The 23798-nt window shown below is 43.2% G+C and overlaps 1 protein-coding gene across 16 annotated transcripts in view; it reads left to right on the plus strand.

The window, feature by feature from the left end:
* PKHD1 (PKHD1 ciliary IPT domain containing fibrocystin/polyductin) overlaps positions 1-23798 on the plus strand; it is a 534197-nt gene that overhangs the window by 101522 nt on the left and 408877 nt on the right. For 9 of the 16 annotated variants that reach the window (XM_079935402.1, XM_079935411.1, XM_079935407.1 and 6 more), the window contains exons 1-13: positions 1533-1663; positions 2685-2765; positions 4221-4298; positions 4906-5050; positions 7819-7927; positions 12122-12179; positions 15504-15582; positions 17711-17785; positions 18788-18852; positions 20131-20170; positions 21043-21113; positions 22438-22539; positions 23324-23419. In XM_079935402.1, coding sequence (XP_079791528.1) covers positions 1594-1663; positions 2685-2765; positions 4221-4298; positions 4906-5050; positions 7819-7927; positions 12122-12179; positions 15504-15582; positions 17711-17785; positions 18788-18852; positions 20131-20170; positions 21043-21113; positions 22438-22539; positions 23324-23419 — 1069 coding nt within the window. In that variant the 5' untranslated portion in view covers positions 1533-1593. Of the gene's footprint in view, positions 1-255; positions 433-1270; positions 1664-2684; positions 2766-4220; positions 4299-4905; positions 5051-7818; positions 7928-12121; positions 12180-14304; positions 14725-15503; positions 15583-17710; positions 17786-18787; positions 18853-19850; positions 19973-20130; positions 20171-21042; positions 21114-22437; positions 22540-23323; positions 23420-23798 lie in introns of those variants that run through there. The other 7 variants (XM_079935416.1, XM_079935415.1, XM_079935403.1 and 4 more) reach the window with 7 other exon arrangements.

Below are 23798 nucleotides of genomic sequence, written 5' to 3' on the forward strand. Positions count from 1 at the left end.
AACAAGGAAAAGTGCAGTATTAAAGCGGCAGATTAAATTAATAACAGGTAAAGCCACCTTGGCTGCGTGCACTAAAGTACTATCCTAGGCTTTAATATAGTTGATCAACCAGTAAAACCTGTTGCCCCGTGTATGAGACTGAGTACCCTTACCAGGACACCCAACATTGTAAAGGTACAAAAGTCATGGGAGAAGGCCGTTGCCCTGACTCTCACCATGCGTCAACGCGCTATGCTGCTGATAATAGCAAGCCCTATCACACCTTCCCAGGTATCCTAAGACTTTATCTACTGGAATTTACTATGGGACATCCCACCAGGACAGGTGAATTACTTCAGTCTCCACAGGATCCCATTGTCCTGTTGCCAGCCAGACCTATGGAAATGTACTACATCTGGAATGGAGCCGGCACCATGGGAAAGAGGGGAGAAGGTGCGGTCCTGGTATGGCATATCCCCCAGTCCATTTCCTCATGCCTGACAGTGCTGCCTTCCCTGGCCTTGTATGGTATACACAGCCAGGTCAAGTTTCCAAACTTTCCAACCTCCCCTTCCTCAAGACCAGATGGGCTGATCTGCTTTCCACTGGTGCCATCGTTTGACTGCCGCCCTTGTTCCCTCCATTGGCCTGGAGCACATAGAAGCTGTTACTAAATTCACCCAACAGTCCTTAAATGATAGTCAACAAATCCTGTCCTGATGGAACACTGAAATGTCCCTAATGAGAAGAGCTGTCCTCCAGCATAGGATGGCCTCAGATACTATCCCTGCCTTGCAAGGAGGCACCTGAGCCATTATCCAAGCAGAATGTTGCGTGTTTGCACCTGATGAATCTGCTGTTGCATCATCTTTATTAAATCGCAGGAGGACACAAGTGAACTTCCTGAGTGATCTGACCACCAACCCAGGGAACTTGAAAAATCAGTGGTTCAGATCATGGAGCTCTTGGTGGAAAAAAATGTTACTTATGTTGGGAATGTTAATCTGTGTTTTCTCTCGCATGTGCCTAGACCGTTGCTGTGGCCTCTATCTCCTATGCAGCCAGATAGCTGCCGAAGGAGCCCTCTCCAGGCTGGTGAAACCCTTTGCTGACCTCTCAGGGCACATCTCAGAAGAGGGGGCAAGTGAGATTGTTAGAGCTAGTCATGAGGGGCAGACTGCTGGAGGAGGTCATGCACAGGGCGTGACCACCAGTTGACCGCAAGCAGACCCCGGGCAATTGGAGGCTCCTCACTCCCTCCCTGTCATTGAAATGTACATTCTGCCCACAGGTCCCACAGCCGGAGCTGTTTTCAAGGATGCAGGTTTCAGAGTCACGTGGTGTTGAGACCACTGGAATTGAATACCTGACTGAATTCCACTGAAGACTCTATAAACTTTTAAGATTGTGGCGGGTGTGGAGATCTACTCATCTCGCTGACGCCCACGACAAGCCTCCTCGTTTGTAAGTTTTCCTGAAACCTGACACCTGCCAATCTGGAGTGTTTCCCTCTTTCTGAGGTCTCTCCTTGCCCTCTGTGTTTGGGGGCCAGTTAATTTATGAACCAACACAGGGACAGATTACGTGGAGAGGTGGCTCCCAAGCTGGGCCCTGATGCAGGCCAGGAGTTCACTGGGGCACAAGAAAGTTTGGGGAATCCAGAAAGCATCCAGCAGGATCCAAGGTAGAGGCTGCCGTGTGGGAAGCTTGTCCGGGAGACGGTGGGGAGAACAGCTTCGCCGCGGTGCAGGGGTCACCTTGGAGAGCAATGCGAGGGGAGGTTGGAAAGGTGGGGGGCAGATCATGGTGGGACTGCAAAGTCAGAGAGAGGGCTTTCATTTGGAAGCAGAGAACCCTCAAAAAGAAAACTAACGTTCGTGGGCATCTCCTTTGTGCCAGGCCCTGTGTTAATTTCTTTATGTATCTATCGTCTCAGTTAATCTTGATAAAAATCCTACCAAGTGTTCTTATCATTTTTGAAGTGATAGAGGTTTTGCTTTGAATTGAAAGCTTTAAGCAGGAGAAGGGCACAGTGAAGGCAGAGTTTAAAGAGATTGATCCGGGCATTGTGGATTGAGGTAGAGCGACCTGGGGTCATAGGGTCCAGTTTGGAGGGTCCAGCTTTTTCTTCCTGTTTCTTTCCTTCCTGTTTCCTCTGCTGTGAGGATAAGATAATTTCCCCCAAATTTCCATTAACACCATTTTTTTTTCAACTTGTTACCATGTTTAACATTTGCTTTAACTCTTTACTCTTTTTGTGTTGATTGGTTCCTAGAGGACTGAGACTTCCAGAAAACAGAACAAAACAACCCGCACCCCCTCTCCGTAATTGCCATTAACTAGTATTTTGAATCTGGAATTCATTTATTTTAAAAATTTAAGTGTTTATTTAATAATGAATTAAGGAAAGAGGTTATTATTACTTACCCAGCTTAAACATGCATAAAATAAGTCAGTGCGACAAGGGGGTAGAATAATGATAATTTTATGTAAGATTCTTAGATTATCCTTTCCTTCCAAGCTTGGGAAGATGGTGGGTCCCTCTGAAGACTCTAGGGTCATATTGGTATAATTTCCTTAATTTCCCAAGTTTTAACGAAGCAAAGCAGTTGTATGTAAGCAAAAGTGATAGTAATTTTTCATTTTGTTTTTATAAATCTCTGCTGCTCCAATCAAAATTGAAAATGTGTTTAATGTCTGAACAGTTTTGAAAGGGTTGATTTACGGGAACAAGATGACTGGCTGGCTGGTCCCTCTGACAAGTATCAAAATACTACTTTTAGCAGGTGAGTTGGATGTGTTTTGCAGGGATTTTGGGTAGAATGCAGCAGGTTACCTTGAGAACTAATTTACTGATACTTAAATATTACTTTGGGAGGAAGTGTTAAAGTATCTCCCCTAGGTTTAAATTTTCTCTGCTTAATAATTTTTTTCTGTTTAGTAGTTGAGGTTATATATTAAATAGTTATATACTTTAATTTTTAACAGCCAGTGGAAGTTGCTGTTAAGTCTAGAGCTTTTAATAATAACTTATAACCTTCCTTTTATAATTTCTTTTTGAGCCATACAATGCAATTCTTTTTAGATTTTATTACTTTATCTTCCCAAGGGGAGTAGCTTATCTTGTCTTCGTGATTAATGACCAATAAAAATTTCCTTTTCTCGAACCGGGTCTCTCGTTTTCTCAGTGACTTTGGTTATCCTCTGTATCTTTTTATGACATTTGTTTTTGATCTTCGTGAGGTAGAAGTATCTAATACACCTCTGAGGGGTAAGCATGAGCCCATCTGGCCGGGGCTGCCACGAGTGGTTGTGTCGATGTGAATGATTCTTCACCACTCTTGGTCGTGCAGAGCGCCACCTGCATAAATGTACATGGAAGCCCTGGGCTAGCCAGAGTTAGCGTGGCTTGGGTGATCCTTTAACTTTTCTGATACAGAAACCGAAAAGTGTTCTGTAGACCTCACTGAGGAGCTAACTGATTTTTGCTGGCTTTACCTCGGACAAGGCATGTCCATCCAGGATCATCTTCAAAAATAAGGCATTGATAAGGTCACGCTCAGCCCATAGTCTCTATGCGAGAAGCCAGTCTAGCCTAGTGTGTAAGTCTATAGTGGGCTTTTAAAAAATTCCAGCACTGATTCATGCTTCAGCCCCTCTCTGAGCAGGCAAAGCAAAAGTCTAGAGAATGCTGTGTCTCTTTGGGGAGTTATTCTGATCATGTATTCAAAAGGGAGAAACTAGAGGATGATGTTATAAGTAGGAGGACTGAAGTAGGGATAACTTCCAGAACTTTCTCCTCTTCTCTGGGAAGTGGAAATATAAGAAATAAGTGGTAACAGTTAAATATGACCCCCTAATTAAAGAGTGGGAAAGAGAGAAGGCATTTTATGGATTCAGTTAGGAACCAAATGTATCCTGGAGCCTTTTCCAAAGGAAGTGGAAATTCAGGATTGTCCTCGTGAACACATGGTTTTTGGATGTCTAAGATAAGAAGATCAGTCAAAACTTTCCTTAAAATGGGAGGAAGGTGTGGTCCCCAGACCAGTAACACCAGCAGCACCTGGTTAGAACTGTAAATTCTTGGGATCCACCACAGACCTACTGGATGGGAAACTCTGGGGGTGGGTGCAGCGATCTGTGCTGTATGAAGCCCTTGTGGTGATTCTGAGGAATGCTCAAAGGAAGCCGGTGGATTGAATTTGCACACTGAAGCCAGGGTTTCTCCTACTCACTTATAGTGCCTTGTCTGAGTGTCCACATTGAACCTGAAGAAGGCAGCCTCGCAGGAGGAACGTGGATCACTGTCATTTTTGACGGTAGGTTTGGGCCTTACCGAATGCAAGTTTCTTATTTGTTGATCTAAAGAATCCTAAAGAATGAGTCCTGTTTAAGGACAGATGTAAAAGAGATCTGGAAGGGAGATGGACCAACTGACCAACTTCTGTGTTACCGGATGCCCACATGCTAATGTTACATCACACCATTATATGTCTGTGTCCATTTCCTTATCCCAAGCTGTGGGGTGGAACTCTAGGAACCCTAATGAGACGATACCCATGTAGCACAGAACTTGGCAATGTGACCCTCAGAACCTTGGTTATCTTCCTTGTTGAGAATCCTACATATGGGAACTTCTAAGCCATGGCTCAGTGTATCCATCTATACCACTGGAAAAGAGTAACTTTGAGGGTTGGAAAATGCTTTCCTGGATTTCAGTGGATGGACCTGAAGAGAGAATTAAGAAAAAAAATAAAGTCATAAAGAAGCACACTCATTCATACAGCCTTTGGAAATGAGAAATATTACTTTTAACCCTTCGGTAAACTCAGGGCCTGCCATTGCCCCCGTGTGGCAGGTTTTTGTGTTACCCTGTGTGGATTACTGCTCTGTTCAGCCTGAGACTCCACTCTCCCTTGCGTTTAGGTTTGGAGCCAGGTCTCCTTTATCCTGCCAACGGCTCTCAGCTGGAGATCCACCTGGTGAATGTGGCTGTACCCATGCTGCCCATCATACCCTGTGACATCTCTCCTGTCCTCCTGGATTTGCCGGTAGTGATGTGTAGGACCAGGTACACCTGCCCCGGGAATGAGAAGGCCAGACAGGATGAGTGCTTTGCTCATCTCAGTAGCTTTCAGTGGCTCAGGAGCTTTCAAGTAGCTCCTGCCATGATTGCAATTACCAGTATAGTTCCCTATCAGAGCTTTAGGGCTTAAGGGAGGATGAGAATATGGGAAAGATTTTTGAGAATTCCGAGACATTTATAAGGAGGGGTTGGGGGCTGGATGATGTTTCCAGTTGTGTGTGTGTGTGTGTGTGTGTGTGTGTGTGTGTGTGAGTGAGTGAGTGAAGGTCTCTATTGCTATTCAGATTTCAATAAATGGGGCCATTTTGCCAACTATTTTTTTGGAATAGGCATAATTGTAATGATTGTACATAAACTAAAAATCAGTTAGAAAGGAAATTCACCTTAGTCCTCAGTTTGTTTGCTGAGTCTGATATGATTTTTATAGGATTCCAGATTATCTGTTGTCCTACTTAAGTTTTTGTTGACCTCTAAAGCTTACACTAGTTTGTTCTTTCTTTAATATCTAAGAGATGTTGCCTGAAAGTGGATCATCGGTTAAGAGAAAAAGAGATTGTCATTTCCTTTTGTTTTCTGTTCCCTCTTTCAGGAAAGTTCCCTCTCTTCCATCTCTGCCTATTGAACCAACCATATTGCAAATGCTACCTCTTCCCTGAACAGCCAACTGAGTGTCATCTTTCCCTTCTTTGATAGGGGACAAGTAGGAACTGAAATCCAGCTTTTGAGGAAGGAGCACATTTTAGTCATTCATCCATGGGACATGGATGGATTGTGTATTCAACACATGGGACATGTGTTTGTGTATTCACACACACAAACACACTTTTTGGGCAATTCATCTTCCTGAAGGGAGGACCTTTCTGTAATTTACACAAAGGCATAGGATGCACAGCCTTAGTGGCCCTGTTTCTTCAGCCCTATGTTTCTCATGACACTTTGTCAATTGCCCACTTTTCAGATTCATCCTCACAGAATTAAGTGCTTTGGGGACAGAGGATGTGATTCACCCACCTTGTAGTCCTTATGATGCTGAGCACAATATCTTGCTAGTAGAAGATGCTCAAAAGATGTCTGTTGAACTAAAGTTCCTTATAGCACTGCTGTTGGTAGAGATGATTTCCATAGGTTTTATGGTATATTGGGGCATAGAGTTCCTGCAAGAACGTGCTATGAAATAAGTCAAAGCTCTAACGATTTGTATGTTCTATCTCCTCAATCCCCAAATGCTAATGACTTTAAGATGGGGCTTCCCTGGTGGTGCGGTGGTTAAGAATCTGCTTGCCAATGCAGGACACACGGGTTCGAGCCCTGGTCCGGGAAGATCCCACATGCCGCGGAGCAGCTAAGCCCGTGTGCCACAGCTGCTGAGCCTGCGCTCTAGAGCCCGCGAGCCACAACTACTGAAGCCCGTGCGCCTACAGCCCATGCTCTGCAACAAGAGAAGCCACAGCAATAAGCCCGCGCACCGCAACAAAGAGTAGCCCCTGCTCGCCGCAACTAGAGAAAAAGCCCGTGTGCAGCAACAAAGACCCAGTGCAGCCAAAAAACAAAACAAAACAAAACAAACCATGCACCAGTGACTTTATAACATCATTTTAGAAAAAAAGAAATAGCACCCTCTTAAATGCACTCATTGATTGGAAGATGAATATCAAATTAAATTAACACTCAAATGTGGGAAAATGTGCATTTTATCATCAATGAAATACTGTCATACGCATTATTATAAAAAGACAAGTCTGCGTTCGCAAAAACAGGCACTGTTGCATCTAAATCAGCAGTGCCCAACCAAAATATAATTCGAGCCACAAATATAACTTAAATTTTTTTAGTAGTCACATTAAAAAGTCAAAAGAAAGGGGTGAAATTAATTTTAATAATACATTTTATTTAACTCAACATATCCAAAATATTGCCACTTCACATGTAATATAGATTATTAACGAGATACTTTATATCCTTCTTTGAATACAAAGTCTTCAAAATCCAGTGTGTATTTTATACTAATAGCATATCTTAATTGGGACTAGCCACATTTCAAGTGCTCAATAACCACATATGGCTAATGGTTAAACACATTGGACAGTGAAGGTGTAAAGATTTAAGGAGAAGTTTTGGAGGGGAGGCACATCTAAAATCTAACTCCTTATTCATCATATTCCCCCTCTCAGAATTCAGATTGAATGGCAGCCTCGAAGAGGCAAAGAAATCACTGTGATCCTCTTGAAAAGAGGAGAGAAGGTCTAGGGCTCTCTTTATGGATATGTGAGGTGTTTATGGGCTGCTGGGGTAATTATTAAGTCAAGAATTTTTGGCAACATATAAAATCAGTGCCTTTTATTAGGAAGAGCCTAGGATTCAGATCCTCCTTTGCCCTTAAACTGTGGTGTTTGCATACCCAGGTCTCTTAATCTATATGGAACTTGTTATTTTTTAAATGGAAACTGGTATAGATTATCTATCAGTGTCCCCTCCAACTCGTAAAGTCCTGAGAAACTATGAGGCTGAGAAACAGGACAAAATTTAAAAAAATTTTTTGGTACTTTCAATGAAAACTTCATAACTTCTTTTGCTGAAGGATCTGATGTTTAAAGTCTATTGGATGAGTGGATAGAGGAGGTGAAAGGTGAAATACAGGACTCCTGGGTTAACTCTGTTTCACAGGTGCAGGGGGGGAATTTGAAGTGGTCAAGTGGGGCTGCCGGCTTTGGCAATTTGATTGATTCACAAGGATTGCCACGTTCTGCCCTCAGATCTCTGCTGTCCGAAGCACATGAAGGTCTCTATTACCTGGAAGTGCAGGCTGGGGGACAGGTCGTAGGCAGCCCAAGTTCAGGACCACGAGACAGCTGCACTTTCAAGGTGGGTACCAAGCACGGAGGAATGTGTGTTTGCCTGGTCTGAGAGTGTGCTTGCGCTATCGACAAGAAAGTTATAAATCAGCTGGGGAGTCTTTCTTTTTTGCCAGGATGAGAGAACAGGTGGATGATAGTTACGGAGTTTCTGAGACTATCTTAAGAAGGTAAGTATTGAGCACGTGTATGTCAGGCTCTCACTAAGTGCTTTATGCACATTCATTTAATGCTTACAGCAATTTTATGGGGTAGCTTTTTTTTTTTTTTTTTTTTTGCGTTACGTGGGCCTCTCACTGTTGTGGCCTTTCCCGTTGCGGAGCACAGGCTCCAGACGCGCAGGCTCAGCGGCCATGGCTCACGGGCCCAGCCGCTCCGCGGCATGTGGGATCTTCCCGGACCGGGGAACGAACCCATGTCCCCTGCATCGGCAGGCGGACTCTCAACCACTGCGCCACCAGGGAAGCCCTATGGGGTAGCTTTTTATTATCCTGCTTTTACGGATGAGCAACTTGGGGCTCAGGGAGATTAAATAATTTGTCCATGTCATCTAGTTTGTAAATTGCAGAACCAGGATTGGAACCTGCATCTAAATCCTCACTTATACTGAAGCCCATAGAGGATATAGATTACCATTGTGCATCAGTGTTTCATTATACAGCTGAGATCATCTGGAGTGTAAGAATGGTGAAGGGACTCAGGGACACAAGTTCCGCCTTCCTCTCTGCTTAACGGTTGATTTCTGCTGCTTCTTCCAACCCTAGACCGAAAGGGCATGTGCTGTTGGAATTCTCCTTCAAGCTCAGAGAGAGCAAAAAGCAAGCAGAGAGAGTTTATGAGTCGATGCCTGATTATTTTAGAGCTTCTAGATGCATTAATTTTATGTTGGGGCTTTGTTTTATCTTGTTGAGTCTATTGTCCATTTCAGATTGGTTTTACACTAAAATCTCTCTGAAAGCATAGGTTCTAGACTTTCCATAAAATGCAGCAGTTTGGCAGGGTTGTACTTGCCCCAGGGAGCCTCTGTTTAAGAGCAGTTCCTAATAACACAATTTAGTTATTAATCAATGCTCCTTTACAACAAGACTTCATCTTCTAAATTCATCTCTCATACGATCCACATTTTACATAGGCAATTCATCTTTAGAATTTGGAATTTGCCATCAATTCACATTTAACAACTTGTTTCTTACTCCAAGAGAATCTTGTTTTCCAGAATTTTGCTTTTGCACGTATGCGGCAGAAGGAAAAAAAAAATTCTTTTTTGTTAAGACCCACACCAGCACCCCTACATTGTATCAGTGAATAAAACAGAAGAGAGATGGCTGAGCATGGTCCTTAATCACTGTGCTGTTTTTGGTTTTGATGTCCTTTCACCCCAGATAATAGTTTTCCTACTTATTAAAAGACCGGTAAGGAGAGAGAGGGGAAAGAAGAGAAACACTTCCTAAAATTGCACATAAAAGAAAGCAAGTCCTCCGGTGGTTCCACTAGCTTGGTGAATTGATGAAAAATCACCAGGGGATGCAGTTAATGAGAGGCATTCTGAGCTGAAGGAAACCCAGTGTCTCTCTTTGTTTGGGGACTGGGGCTGGGGGAACCATATGTATTAAAAATTAATTCCACCTCTCCAGTCCACTCCAAAGAGCCTGCTGCAGGCACTGACAAGTTTGAACAACTCACAGAAGGTTTATCAAGCAGCTGGTAGCTGCGGCTTTATCATTCTCATCCTCTGCTTTTCTGCTCCCCCCACCTTGCTGCTGCCGACCCCATTCGGGCTCAGGGATCAGCATGCAGGAAGCTGGATTTGGAAGCTCGTTAATTTTTCACTTTGTCATGTCTCTAGCTTCGTGGGTGACCAGAGACCTGTTTCTCTTAGAAAAGTGCCATTTTATATTGTGTCAGCTCAGAGAGATTCACAAGTGAAGCCTTTTTTGAGGTTTCCCTCTGAGCCTGCCCTGCCACTCTCTGAGGACCTGGGAGGGAGTGATGCAGGAGTCGCCTTATTTCCCCTGCACTTCTGGTGGAAGGCTCTCAGCCTGAAGGATAGACCTGGAATTTTTTTTTCTTTAACATCTTTATTGGAGTATAATTACTTTACAATGGTGTGTTAGTTTCTCCTGTATAACAGAGTGAATCAGCTATACATATACATATATCCCCATATCTCCTCCCTCTTGCATCTCCCTCCCACCCTCCCTATCCCACCCCTCTAGGTGGTCACGAAGCACCGAGCTGATCTCCCTGTGCTATGCAGCTGCTTCCCACTAGCTATCTGTTTTACATTTGGTAGTGTATAAATGTCCATGCCACTCTCTCACTTCGTCCCAGCTTACCCTTCCCCCTCCCCGTGTCCTCAAGTCCATTCTCTATGTCTGCGTCTTTATTCCTGTCCTGCCCCTAGGTTCTTCAAATCCATTTTTTTTTAGATTCCAAATGTACATGTGTTAGCATATGGTATTTTAGACCTTGTATTTTAAATTGGAAATCGAGAGGTGTGTTTCCTTATGTGGTTTGGATTCAGTTGTTCTGTCTGCCTCAGTTTCTAACATCTGGAAGGTGGGCAGTAACCACTGCTCTGTATCATGAAGCTCCTATGATAAAGTTCCAGTGGGAATGACAATGGTATGAAGGGCGTCCCAGTGGGAGTTGAAGGTCTGGGTGCAGGAGGAGGCTGGGAGGGGTGTAGTGTACGTTTGGCAGGTGTGTGTGGAGTTGCATTAATCTTTATCCTTCAGTGAGATCAGAGCCAGCTGCCAAACTGTGAGGTCACAGCATTCTTATTTTGACCTCCTAACTGTACATATTTTCTGTGAACTCTTTTCTAACCCTTTCTGTTAGGAAGGGAGGAAACAAGCCTTGATGACAGACTGTACAGCCATGTGAATCGATACTTAAAACCTGCACTTGCCCAGCCAGCATCAGCTTTGTGAAAATGTCTGTTGATTGTCCATGTCTGATGAAGGTTGTTGATTAACACCAGAGTTATTCTTTATTGCTTTTCTCCCTGGGAAGGTGGACTCCTGGGGTGCTGGAAGCAGACCAAGCAAAACAATTTGCTGTCTTTGTTTTGCAAACGGGAGGTACAGTAGGTTAGGGGAGTGAAGGTGGTCTAGGTGTCTAGAGTAGGATGGGGGTGAAGGTAGCAGGAAGGGGAGACCAGGTCTCTTCCTGGGTGAGTCATTAGGCCATGGCTCAAACCTTGGCCAGGTCAGTCCATCCTTACGATTCTCTTTTTTCATGCCGGCCCTGACTGTGAGATGCTCTAATCTGGAACTAACCCAGAGGCCTATAGGTGAGATGGAGTTCCCGGAATTGTCTCCTTCTCTCCTCTGCTTCCAGGCAGTGTATCAGTCATCTCAGATGGGGCCACTCCATTCATTCACAAAAATGTGAATGTCTTTTACATACCAGGCTGTGCCCAGGGATACAACCAATGACTCAGCCAGGCGTTGCCCCTACCTTTCTGGAGCTTATAGTTAGCAGTTGATGTGCTTCAGGGGGTGAGGGCATCATAGGATGACTTGAGTGCCAGGACCAGGCTTCTCCAGGCTCCTGCCTCTCCAGTCAATGCTGGTTTTCTCCTTGGAGAGTCATGTTGCCTCTCATTCCTTGCATCCTTTGAATCATTTTCCTCCCAACAGGCACCTTCCATTTTCCCAAACAAACTTCCCTTGTGTATCTCTCCAACTTCCAATTTTTTGTAGCTTGCTAATCCCTACCAAGGTGCTGGCTGATAATTTAATTTGCAATCCTTTTTATCTAAATAAGCAAACTATTGTCTAGAAAAATTAAAAAAAAAAAACTTCAAGACCCCAAGATATCAAGTTGCAATAATGGAATTAAAAGGTTGGTATTTTAAAGCATGGCCTGCCTACCTTTCCTTTGGTAAAACATGTTCCTGGTATGGCAGGTGAGCAAGTAGAAACAGACTTGCCCAGGTGTGAGGGATATGGTGCAGGGAAGACATATGACCTTGATCAAATTCCCTTGACCTCATCTATGGAAGAACTATAACAATGTCTGTTATCTCTGCTTCACAGAAATATCTTGAAGATGAAAGGAGATAGATGTAAGGTGATTTGAGGAGATGCAGACACTTGCTGCCTTAGATGAACGCTCTGTGCGGAATGACTTAGGCTTCCTGTGTATGTGACTGTGATGTTCTAATGAAATGCTCACTGTGATAACATTTTCTAAACAGTTTTCCAGGGCACAGACACCCATCGTTTACCAAGTTAATCCACCAAGTGGAGTGCCAGGTAAGAAATCTCCTATTTAGATAGCAATAAATAGAAATCCCTTTGCTGAAGCTTATTGCAAACTCTTCTACCCAGGTGGATGGTTTCTATAGATAGGAAATTTTAACCGCTTCTCTGATGCTGTTTTGAAAATAAGTGTCAACCTCTGGTTTATTTTTCACCTGGTTTGGTTTCACCTCTGGGCACTTTTGCTCTATTACTTCACTGATAACCAAAGGAATCTTAACATGAAAAAAAAAGAGGCCAGCAAAATCAAACCAGATGTTGCTGGAGAATATAGACACCATCATCACTCCTAACTTTATAATCATCCACATAATAAAAAACCTTTATTGACCCTTTCTGGGAGTCAGGTTCTGTTCTAAGCTTTATTATTATATTATCTCATTAGATCTTCACAACACCCGATGATATAGGAACTATTATTATTTCCATTTTGGAGGTGAGGAAATGAGGTACCAAAAGGTTAAGTTATTTGCCTAAAGTCGTAATGAGTGGTACAGCTGAGATTTGAACACAGACAGTCAGAATCCAGAGTGGGCCCATATACCTTACATTTTATTTTGTGTTGAGCCAAGTTGGGTACCACTTGGAAGGCCATTAACCCTGGTCCTGATCCTGGGGGTTTATGAGTTAGAGAGCACACTTACATGCAGAGACTAGGAGGCTAGAAAAGAAGAGAGAGAACGCTGGGAGGGTGGTTGTAAAAGAAGGAATTGCAACTAAGAAACAGGTTCAGGACCTGCCAAGCCCGCCTTAAAACTAAGTAGTAGACAGAGCTGGGATCACATTTAATTTGCTGTCTGATTCTTGACAAATTCCTACATCACTTTCAGGTTTTATTTGTTCAGGGTTTCCAGATGGTATAAGTATGGGAATACAAGTTGCTCAATTTTTCCATGTGGTTGCATCTCAATGCATAAACTGATCTAGTTGTTTCGAACGGTTCAAGAATGTCAAAATGAATCTCTGAGTCACTGAAAAGTGTCTGTACTTTTGGTGTGTGTGTGTGTATAGACACAGATGATGTATGTGTGTATTTAAATTACATCCTGAAGAATATGAATTCGGCCTTGTCTTATTAAGGCCTGTTATTCACAGATCTGTTCCTTTCCATTCATCTGAATAATCAAGACGTGATCATGTTTTATTAAAAAGAGCTGTGGTCTGTGAAAGTCACACGCCGTCATTTTGTCCCCCCCACTGCTCTGGTGTTGTTAGAAAACTCCCGTTCGGATGGCAGAAACCTTGTGAGGGTGAGGGTTGAGGAGGAAAGCCCGCCGTGAGAGGTGTGACGTGGGGCATCAGCTGGCGCCCAGATCTGTCAAGCCCCTTTCTCCCGCCCAGTTTGAGTTCTGCACACTGTCTCCTCCACCTTCGGGGAGAACGATTGGTGGCTGCGCTGGTTGGAGTGAGCCCTCGGGCAGGATCCAAACGGCTGCATCTTTGAAATCTCTTGCCAGACGATTAGTCTCACCTCCTTTGGGAAGCCTGCCCAGAGTAGCAGGCAGGGAAATGGGGGAGGTGGCAGAGACAGGAGAGCTGTTTTGTGAGCCGCTGAATTCCCATATGCGGTTAACAGGCCTCCACTGTGACGCGGGGTCCCCCCTCCCCGCCCAGCACACGGTCTGGCTTAGCCATTTGTCAGCTGCTGTTTGTTGGGCTTCTTTGTTGAGAAACAAAACAAAAACTCCCAGGAATTCCTAGTTTCTATAACCCGTTATTCGTTTGTAAAATTGTGCCCATCAGTTGTAGAAATCATGCCTGCTAAAGCCAGGAAGTCCATCGGTTAGCCCTAGTAAAATGAAGAATTACTTTGCTGGCTGGCAACAGTAGCCGAGACCTTCAGACTCTGGGCTTCTGCCAGTTCCACAACCTTTGTCTAAGTCACTGAATTTCCTCTCTTTCTACCGGCTCTCTGGTCAAGGGTCCACCATACTTCCTGGAAGGTTTCCACTGTCTTAGGGCCAGTCATCCAATGACTGCAGATCAAAGTCACTTCCTATTAATAAAACACATGCACAGTATGTAGGGAAGCATTACTTCTTGCTCATGTTCTTTCGTGGCCTGAAGTGTAGCCGTGAAGAGACCCAAAGTCCTCTGAATTCAGGGACCTCATGAGCCCCAAAGATGCCCTCTTCTCTTCTATTTGTGAGGTTTTGCCTCATTAACCAACACCTCTCTTACCTCTCAGTGTTGTGATGCTGGAAGAGTACAGCCTTGATGGTTAAATTCCGTCATTATCTGGAAGGCACACACTTCCACGTTGTGGGGTTGAGTGGTGAACTTTAACTTGCTCTGGTGTGTTTGCTTAAAACCTTGCTTTGTGCATTTCCGTGGAACTGAATTTAGGTGTTTTTCAACTCTGGAGGAAAGCAACTCATGTAGCATCAGGTATGGGCCCCAAACTCTTTCTGAGAAGGGGCTACTCTAGATTTCTTTCCCAGATCCTCTGAGCAGAGAAGGTGGGGGTAATGCTGAGAGTTCCCCTTGACGAAAGGGCGTTGTTGATGCCTGCACCCCCATTTTTATGAACTCAAAAGAGGTGAGTATCAAGGAAAAACTTGCTACCCAATGGGAATCCCTACACATTGCATAGAGGAGACCCAGCAGTGGAAGTCATCCATTTATCAGTGGACATGGCAGACACCAACCGTCTTTGGATCCCCATTTTGCCTGATCTTTGAACACGAGCATATTTGTTGAATTAATTGCACGTGCAGTAGCCCATCCTTTAAGCCATAACTCTGCTGCTCTCTCGTGCCCTTCTTTCTGACTTCCTGTCCGTTTGATTCATCCATGACATTCATCTTTTGTACTCTGAGATACAGAAGGAAGTTTAGTATCTTTGAATATCTCTCCAGATTGTGTGATACGAGCTTCCTCTTATCGTCTGTGTCCAGAGGAAAGTCTCATGAAGCATGGAGCACCCCCAAAGAATACTATTTTTAAATCCCATGTGGGTGGATGTTCTGCACACAGGCAAGAGAGTGGAACAAGGCAGTGTGTTTAAATGGGCCCCTCCCTGCCTCCCTTCCTGGGACTGTGAAGAAGCCCTGATATTCCTTCTGTGCTCCATACATACGTGAATAAGTCCACAGTGGCAATGACTCATTATTTTTGCCTCTTTGATATTTAATATCGATGAATGGATTATACTTGGTGATCCTTTCCTGTGGTACAGTTTATAAAAATGTATTAATATTCTGAGTCATGACTGGCTTGGCCATTTTGAGTAGAGGTAACAAAAGAGAAATACAGTTTACGTTATATATTTAGAGTGTGAGCTAAGTAGATTAATTGAAAAAAATCTTTTTCAAACAGGAAACCTTATACATGTGTATGGCTGGATTATCACCGGAAGGTCGGAAACCTTTGATTTTGATGCCGAGTACATTCATAGGTAAGCGTGTGCTTGTTTCTGTGTTCAACTAGTTACAGATATGCTGGATTGAGTCCTGAGACCAGCTTCCCCGATAACGATAAATTGTAAGCAGCTGGCATGGAATTCCTCTTTTCCTCTTTGCAGTTTACAGTCCCTCGTGAGCTGGGCTTCAACAAACTTGGTTAATGTAATTGCGACTGGTCGATTAAGTTGGTCCATTTATTTACTGAAAACTAGTCACTCTGGGCGCAGTGTGAGTTGTACTGTAATTGCATCTGTGAATTTTCTTTCTTGATTCTTCACCTTCTCCCTCTTGTTTCTCAGGCTGAAATAAATTCTTTATAACAATGTGTGAACTCAAAAGACCACTATAACATCCTTGTTTGTTATACATTTGTGTATATAGAATTTCTGTTGGTGTGATCAGAGGAAAATGTGGAAGAGGTACTGAAAGCCACTGAGTTATTTTTAAGATTTATTTTATTGAAGTATAGTTGATTTACAATATTGTGTTAATTTCCGCTGTTCAGCAAAGGGATTCTGCTAATCCCAAACTCCCAATCCTTCCCTCTCCTACCTCTCCTCCCCTTTGGCAACCACAAGTCTGTTCTTTATGTCTGTGAGTCTGTTTCTGTTTCGTAGATAAGTTCACTTGTGTCATATTTTAGATTCCACATATGAGTGACATCATATGTTATTTGTGAAAGCCATTGAGTTTTTAATGTTTTCTGGGAATGATTAGGATGCCAGCATGACTTTTTTCATTGGAGACTTTTACAGTGCAAAGTGGTACTAGTAAATCATCCTTGCCAGGGAAAGGGGGGGACAGGATGGAAAGTGTTGAAGCTGAGGTGTTTGTGGGAAGGAATTGTGGTTACTCAACGTATGAAGCAATTATAATGAGGATTTATAGGGTAGAAGGACCACAACTTCATTAGATGCTCTGTTGAGAGATGCTACATTCTGTGTCTAATATTTCCTCCACCCCTTGGACAGAATGGGGGGATCGTCATGTTCTGCTCCAAACCTTTGATTCTATTCTGGTTGAAAAGAACGTGATTTGGCCAACTTTCAGGATATACATTTCTGGCATAAAATAATGGCCAGGGTATTCCCCGGTGGTCCAGTTGTTAGGACTTAGCACTTTCACTGCTGTGGCCCCGGTTGGATCCCTGGATGGGGAACTAAGATCCTGTAAGCCACATGGTGAAGCCAAAAAAAAAAAAAAAAATACAGTAAATCCCCTACATATGAACCTGCAAGTTGTGAACTTTCAAAGATGTGAACGTGCATCTGGTTCTAGCAAGGAACCAGACCCTGTGCCATCAGCGTCAGGCATGAGTGAAATTGCAGCTTGCCCTCCATCTCCTATTGCTGATGACCCTTCAGCTCTACCATCTCCCACCTCCTCTCCTTCCTCCAGTCCATAACTCTTCTTGCCTGTTCACTCGACGCCAGCCCCTGTATGCCAGCTGTTGTACTAGACTACTGTACTTTTCAAGGTACTGTATTGTAAGATTAAAAACATTTTCTTTATTTTTTGTGTTTGTTTTTTATGTATTATTTGTGTGAAAAGTATTATAAACCTATTATAGTACAGTACTATACAGCTGATTGTGTTAGTTGGGTACCTAGGCTAACTTTGTTGAATTTAAGAACAAATTGGACTTACGGATGCGCCCTTGGAAAGGAACTCATTCGTATGTAAGGGACTTACTGTAATGCTCAACTTGTCTTGAACGGAAATTACTCTTCCTGTGGAGGACTGAAGCCCTCCCAGAACTTGGTCCCGTCACAGCCTTGGTCTGGGATACAGCCTTTGCAAGGGGGAACAAAGACACAAACTCCTCCGTGGCTCTGTGTGAACCCAGTATAGCCAAGGAGATGATGAAGATTTTTCAGGAAAGGGGAAGTGCTCCCTCTGTGGTGTGAAAGTGTGGGCCACAGACCAATGCCATGCACCCTGCTCTTGGGCTGAGGGTCTGATTTAGCATCTCCTTGGGGGACAGTCCCCAGTCACCTGCATTAATGCCCCATAAGTTCAGAGATGAATGTCCATAACAGTGTTTCCTCTGGGTTTTTCCAAGAATGTTTGTTGAGAGCATTCACTCTTGACTTGTGTCTGTTGTTTCTATTTTGTATCCAGCCCATTGATGTTGGAAGCTCAGGGAGACAAATGGGTCACTCCTTGTTCTCTTGTAAACAGACAGACAGGATGCCGGTGAGTGCCTTTCTTGCCAGCATGTATGCTTTTAGGTTCTCCCACATGGGCATAGCGCGCACACACACACACACACACACACACACACACACACACATCTATTTTTAATATAAATCACCCATAACTGTTGACTGCCTCATCTTTAGACTCCCTAGAAAAGACACAGTAATTGATTCACAATGCAACTTGAAGTGGGTTCTGAAAGCTTTCTTGAAAACAAATAGCTGATACTTACTAAGTGCTTACTGCACCAACGGTGTCTCATTTAAGGCAGATAATAACCTTGTGAGTACATACGGTTATTAGTCTCACTTTACGGATGAGGAAACCAAGGCACAGAGAGGTTAAGTAACTTGTCCAATGTCTCACAAGGAGCAAGTGGCAGAGCTCGGGTTTCAACCTGGGCCCACTAACTAGCCTCCAAAGTTCATCCTCTTAACCACTATACTGTAACGACTAGCCAGAGAGAAAACAACTAACTTTTCAATATTCAGTTATTTATTTATTACAAGGAACATTTAGAAAATGAGTGTCTGTGTGCTTGTAGTTCAGATAACCAACATTTTGCTGGATTTTCACTTCCCTCCGGACTGAGTGGATTAACCGTCTATACCCTGTGGCTTAGCTTTCAGGACTAGCGTTTAGTAGAGCCAAATTCTATAATGTGGTTTCTTAACATTTGCTCAGAATTGTCCTGTTTCAGTTCACATTTGCTAATAGACTTTTTTGGGGGGATAAGGATCTTGCTGTCCTTGTATAAAATAGATTTTGGAAAGAAAGGACCCAATGGAGATTAGGAGTAGACAAAATTTTGTGTGTTTGACTGGTATTGATGATAACTCTAGTTACAGTTGTGTTTTATTTTATTTTGTTTTGTTTTATTTTATTTTACATTTTATTTTATTTTATTTATTTATTTTCTTTCCTGGCTAAAGAGCCAGAGCTTCTGAACTGAACTGTCTGGTGATTCTTACCTCTTACCTTTTTCGGTTCTTTCCCTAGCTATCCTATTCAGGAAGACCATGGTCTTGGGACTCTGCAGTGCCGTGTGGAAGGCAACTACATTGGTCTGTGTGAGAAGTAACAGAATTTTAAAGTTTTTCTCTGTGTTGGAAAAAAACGATTTCAAGAATTGGTTCTCCTAAAAGGGAACCCTCCTGCACTGTTGGTGGGAATATAAATTGATACAGCCACTATGGAGAACAGTACGGAGGTTCCTTAAAAAACTAAAAATAGAACTACCATATGACCCAGCAATCCCACTACTGGGCATATACCCTGAGAAAACCATAATTCAAATGGAGTCATGTACCAAAATGTTCATTGCAGCTCTGTTTACAATAGCCAGGACATGGAAGCAACCTAAATGCCCATCAACAGACGAATGGATAAAGAAGATGTGGCACATATATACAACGGAATATTACTCAGCCATAAAAATGAATGAAATTGAGTTATTTGTAGTGAGGTGGATGGACCTAGAGTCTGTCATACAGAATGAAGTCAGAAAGAGAAAAACAAATGCCGTATGCTAACGCATGTATATGTAATCTAAAAAAGACGGTACTGGTGAACCTAGTGGCAGGGCAGGAGTAAAGACACAGACGTAGAGAACGGACTTGAGGACACAGGGGTGAAGCGGAAGATGGGACAAAGTGAGAGAGTAGCATGGACATATATACACTACCAAATGTAAAATAAATAGCTAGTGGGAAGCTGCTGCATAGCACAGGGAGATCAGCTCAATGCTTTGTGATGACCTAGAGGGGTGGGATAGGGAGGGTGGGAGGGAAGCTCAAGTGGGAGGGGATATGGGGATATATGTATACATATAGCTGATTCACTTTGTTATACAGCAGAAGCTAACACAACATTGTAAAGCAATTATACTCCAATAAAGATGAAAATAAAAAGAATTGGTTCTCCTGAGGATGATAATGATAACTGCCATTTGCTGAGAACTCCCTGAGAGACACTATATGAAGCAACTTAAATATAAACTAAAGTAATCCTCATGTATAAGCCTGGAGGCTGGTGGAATTGTTTTTGCTTTACAGGTGGGAAAGTTGAACCTAGTAACCAGTGGGGCAGGATTTGCCATGCTTGGTGTAACTCCAAGCCTGCTCTTCCCTGCTCTGAGCTTCTACATTTATCCTTTTGTGGTTAGAAGTCACCATCGCTGATGGTGTGAGTCTGGAACGTGTTTATTTTGGGCACTGTTAAAGAGATTAAGGTGTGGGTGGTACCTTGGTGATCGCCAGAGTCCTTGGGTTTATGGTAGCAGTGACCTGGTCCAGGCAGTTCGTGCAGATTCCTGTATTAATGTCTGTTTCGTTTTGTTACAGGCTCCCAGAATGTTAGTTTCTCAGTATTTAACAAAGGAAAGTAAGTAACTGGGAGGAAGCAGATTTATCTTTATCTTACACTATCTACTCTTTTGTCTTGCTTAGCTTCTTTAACCTTTTATAATGGAACATTTTAAACGTACCCAAATAGAGTAGTGTTTTAAAACCCCACATACCCACTTGATTTTTTGTTTTTACCTGGGTGAATATAATTGTGTCCTATACACTCGTCCTGAAGCAATGTAAATGTTTCAGTGTGATAATGGTACAGAATTTGGGGAATTACTTCTTAAATAATTTCATAATACTGGAAATTTAAAAGAGTACAGTTCCATAAAATGCTTTGTATCATTCCAGGAAATGCCTTCTTCAAGATGGGAAGTGTCCAAATTTCATAGCGCTTTGGAGAGATCTATTAGGATTCTGGATTTCTGCTTGCCTCATGTTCTGACACTATGTACTTTGTCAGTGTTTTCCTGAAAAGGGCATTGTCTAGCAGATATTAATTTCATTGTGAAGATAGTGACACAGCCCAAAGTAGAGAGATTTGCTCTTTGTCTCTCTCTGTCGCTGTCTCTCTTTTAGGAAGGACTAAAACAGTATCTATTGAGTATCTTCCACAGGCCAGCTCCATACCAGGTCCTTTCACGTTCATTTTTCCATTTAATGCTAGTCACACTCTGTAAAGTAAGTATTATTATTCCCATATAATTTTCTAGATCAGAAAACAAACTTTGCCCCATTGATATTCTCTAGTCATCAAAGGGAGCTGGTATCAGAACAGCTTTAAAGATCACTAAAGTTAGTGATCTTCCTTTCAGGCAATCAATTTAAAAAATGTAATCCCCCCCCCAAAAAAAATGTAATCCCAGATGCAGTTTTCATCCAAAACACAATTTTGTCTTTTTGAAGGTCAATGGTTCACAAGGATGCATGGCTGGTCAGTGCTAAGCAGGACCTTTTCTTGTACCAGACGTATTCAGGTACCATTTCCCTTCATCATGTATTTCTCACCCCTCCCCTCCCTCGGCCCTGGACCTTGGACCCTCCGTCCCTTCTTTCTGGCCATTTCTCTATGACCATTAACACCTGAAGCCGTCCCTGGAGTCATGGATGGCCCTTTGGTTTTGTATGAGAATAGGTTGCTTGTGTGAGTGTCCACTTTAGTTGCTATATTAAAAGAGGCTTGATCATAGATTTTTATACAAAGTCTAGGGATATAGACAATAAAGGAAAGGGGAGTCATCCCTGTTTTTTGTTCTAAACAAGTAACAGAAAAGAGATGGCACTGAAAAATCTAAAGCACATCTTTGCAGTTATTTTAAACATCTCATCTCTGAGCATTCATTCAACAATTTATGACTTGCTGATACAGATGCTAAGTTTGCGTATTCCTATCTGATGAGTAAATCCTTCATACCAAAAGAATCTGAAAACTGGAAACTTGCATGAAATCGTGAACTCAGTCCAGTAGTAGAAAGCTGGCTACTAAATGTGAGTGCTAGATTCTCAGCTTGAATACAGTCCCAAAACCACTTAAAAAATGTCTGCGAGGTTAGTGCAGATTCCAGAGGCAGCAGAGTCTGCCTTTGCCAAAAGTGCAAGAAATTTCCTAAGTCATGGGGCCAATGCCATTCACTCTCTAGGTAGCCTACCTCTGTCAAAGCTGACTTTTGACCCTTGGTTTTATTTTGAAGCGGTAACCATGCATAATTAGCCTCTTTGTACCTTCAGTTTATCAGAGAACACGACTACTCATTCCCCTTGCGGAGACGAAACTTAGAATTCTCAGAGTTTGATCATAGGAGGGGGAAGGATCAGAAAAAGTTAAATTCTTGGGGATTTGTGGCATATGACAGTGTAACTCATTCTTTTGCTTAGAGCGAATTGCAGACTCATATGGGTAAATTGAGACCTTGCCTGGTGCATCCAGAGTTGATTCCTCCATAAAGTGTAACCGACTGTTCTGTGATGTGTAAACAGAGTCCTTGAGGTCAGGAGACAGAGTTCCTAAGAAAGCATCATGGTACGCAGGGACTTTTGCTGATAGCATGAGTGACTGCATTTCCCATTCCTTTCACATATTGATCCTGTATAATATATATTATTATCCATATTGTTATATGTGAATCCTTTTCTTATTATATGCACTTTTAAATGACTATTACTAGAAAAAAATTACAACTGTTGCTGGTCTTAGAAAGTTAAAGTAAGAAATAAATTATGGATCGCTTCTATGATTATATTATTATCTGGCTCACATCCTGGTTTATATTTGGAAGCTTACTTTTTTTTCCCCTCTTGCAGAAATACTATCTGTGTTTCCAGAAACTGGGAGCCTTGGGGGAAGAACAGACATCACAATTACAGGGGACTTCTTTGACAATCCTGCCCAGGTTACCGTTGCAGGTAACTAAGTTGAAATGGCTGAAAAGAGTTCATAGATTTAAATGCCATAGGAGATGATGTATCTCTTACGGCCTGGAAAGGATGGGGGGAAGCAATATTTGCCTCTTCCGACTCATCATGGGATCCTGTTCTGAGGTCTTTGACCTGTGTTTGAGGCTGCAGGGGTTGGGGGGTGTTTTGGTCGTGCAGCTTGGCAAACATGTAACAGAAATAGGGTGTCCTGCTGCAGACACACTCACAACTCAGGGGCAAGTCCCTCAGGTGTCCCCATCTTGGGAGGGAAGAGAAGGAAAAGCACAGCTGCGTCTTCACAAAGGTCTACTTCTAAAAGGCGACCCCTCTCCCTCCCCTTAGCTCTGTCTGAATAAGTAAGAGTGGGCAGGCTTTTGCTATGCAGATTCTTCTGGAATGCCCCCATAGCGAACCCTTTTGTGGAGAACACGTCTAGAACCTTTTGTTCTGCCTAGTGGGATGCTCCTCTAGTTGGTGACACCAAGGATGCAGGAAAGTGTCCTCACACTCTCCTGTCAATTCCTCTCCCCAGCTCAGTTCATCTCCAGTGAACGACATGGCAAGGCACTTTCTTCCTGATTATTCTGAGCAGCCCCGTGTTCCACTGCTCTGCCACTCCCCCTTTCTTGCCTCCTTCCATTGAGGTGACAACTTTCTCTCTACTCTCCACTTCTGGCCCTTTGCCTGTCTACCTCAGTGTGGTCCTCTGTCCCGCCACATCTGTATCTCCACTGATATTGACATCTGCATCTAATTTAAATGTTCCCCTCAGGCATTCTGTGTGATATTAGACACGTGTCTCCCAGGAGGATTGAGTGCACCACCAGATCTCCAGGTAAAGGTGCAAGACTCTCTGCTCCTCAGGCAGGTAAGGAAGTCTCCACGGCTGGTCTATGATATGTGGTCGGTCTCAGCTGTCTGACTGGCTGCTCAGTGAGCCTTGTGTCCTGAGTCAGAGCTTTCATTTCAGAGAGGCTCTTAGCTTTACTTAGATGCTTGGCAACGCCCTGCACTCCTAGCCCCAGCCAGCTGAATGACCAATGCGGTTCAGTGGAAACCATGATCCAGGAAGCCTAACTGCCATCAAGACATTGCTATAGTGACCAGTGGAAACCCCTGAGCGGCCTTCTCCATCCTCTGGGTCACTTGCCCTCTTGCCTACTATTTAAGAAGACAGAGCTTCAGACCATGTCTTCTATGTTCATAGGACAGCTTTAGACGAGGCGGAGGGTGGGGTGCAATGGGGT

This window comes from Stenella coeruleoalba (assembly GCF_951394435.1).
Source record: "Stenella coeruleoalba genome assembly, chromosome: 10".
Classification (NCBI taxonomy): domain Eukaryota; kingdom Metazoa; phylum Chordata; class Mammalia; order Artiodactyla; family Delphinidae; genus Stenella; species Stenella coeruleoalba.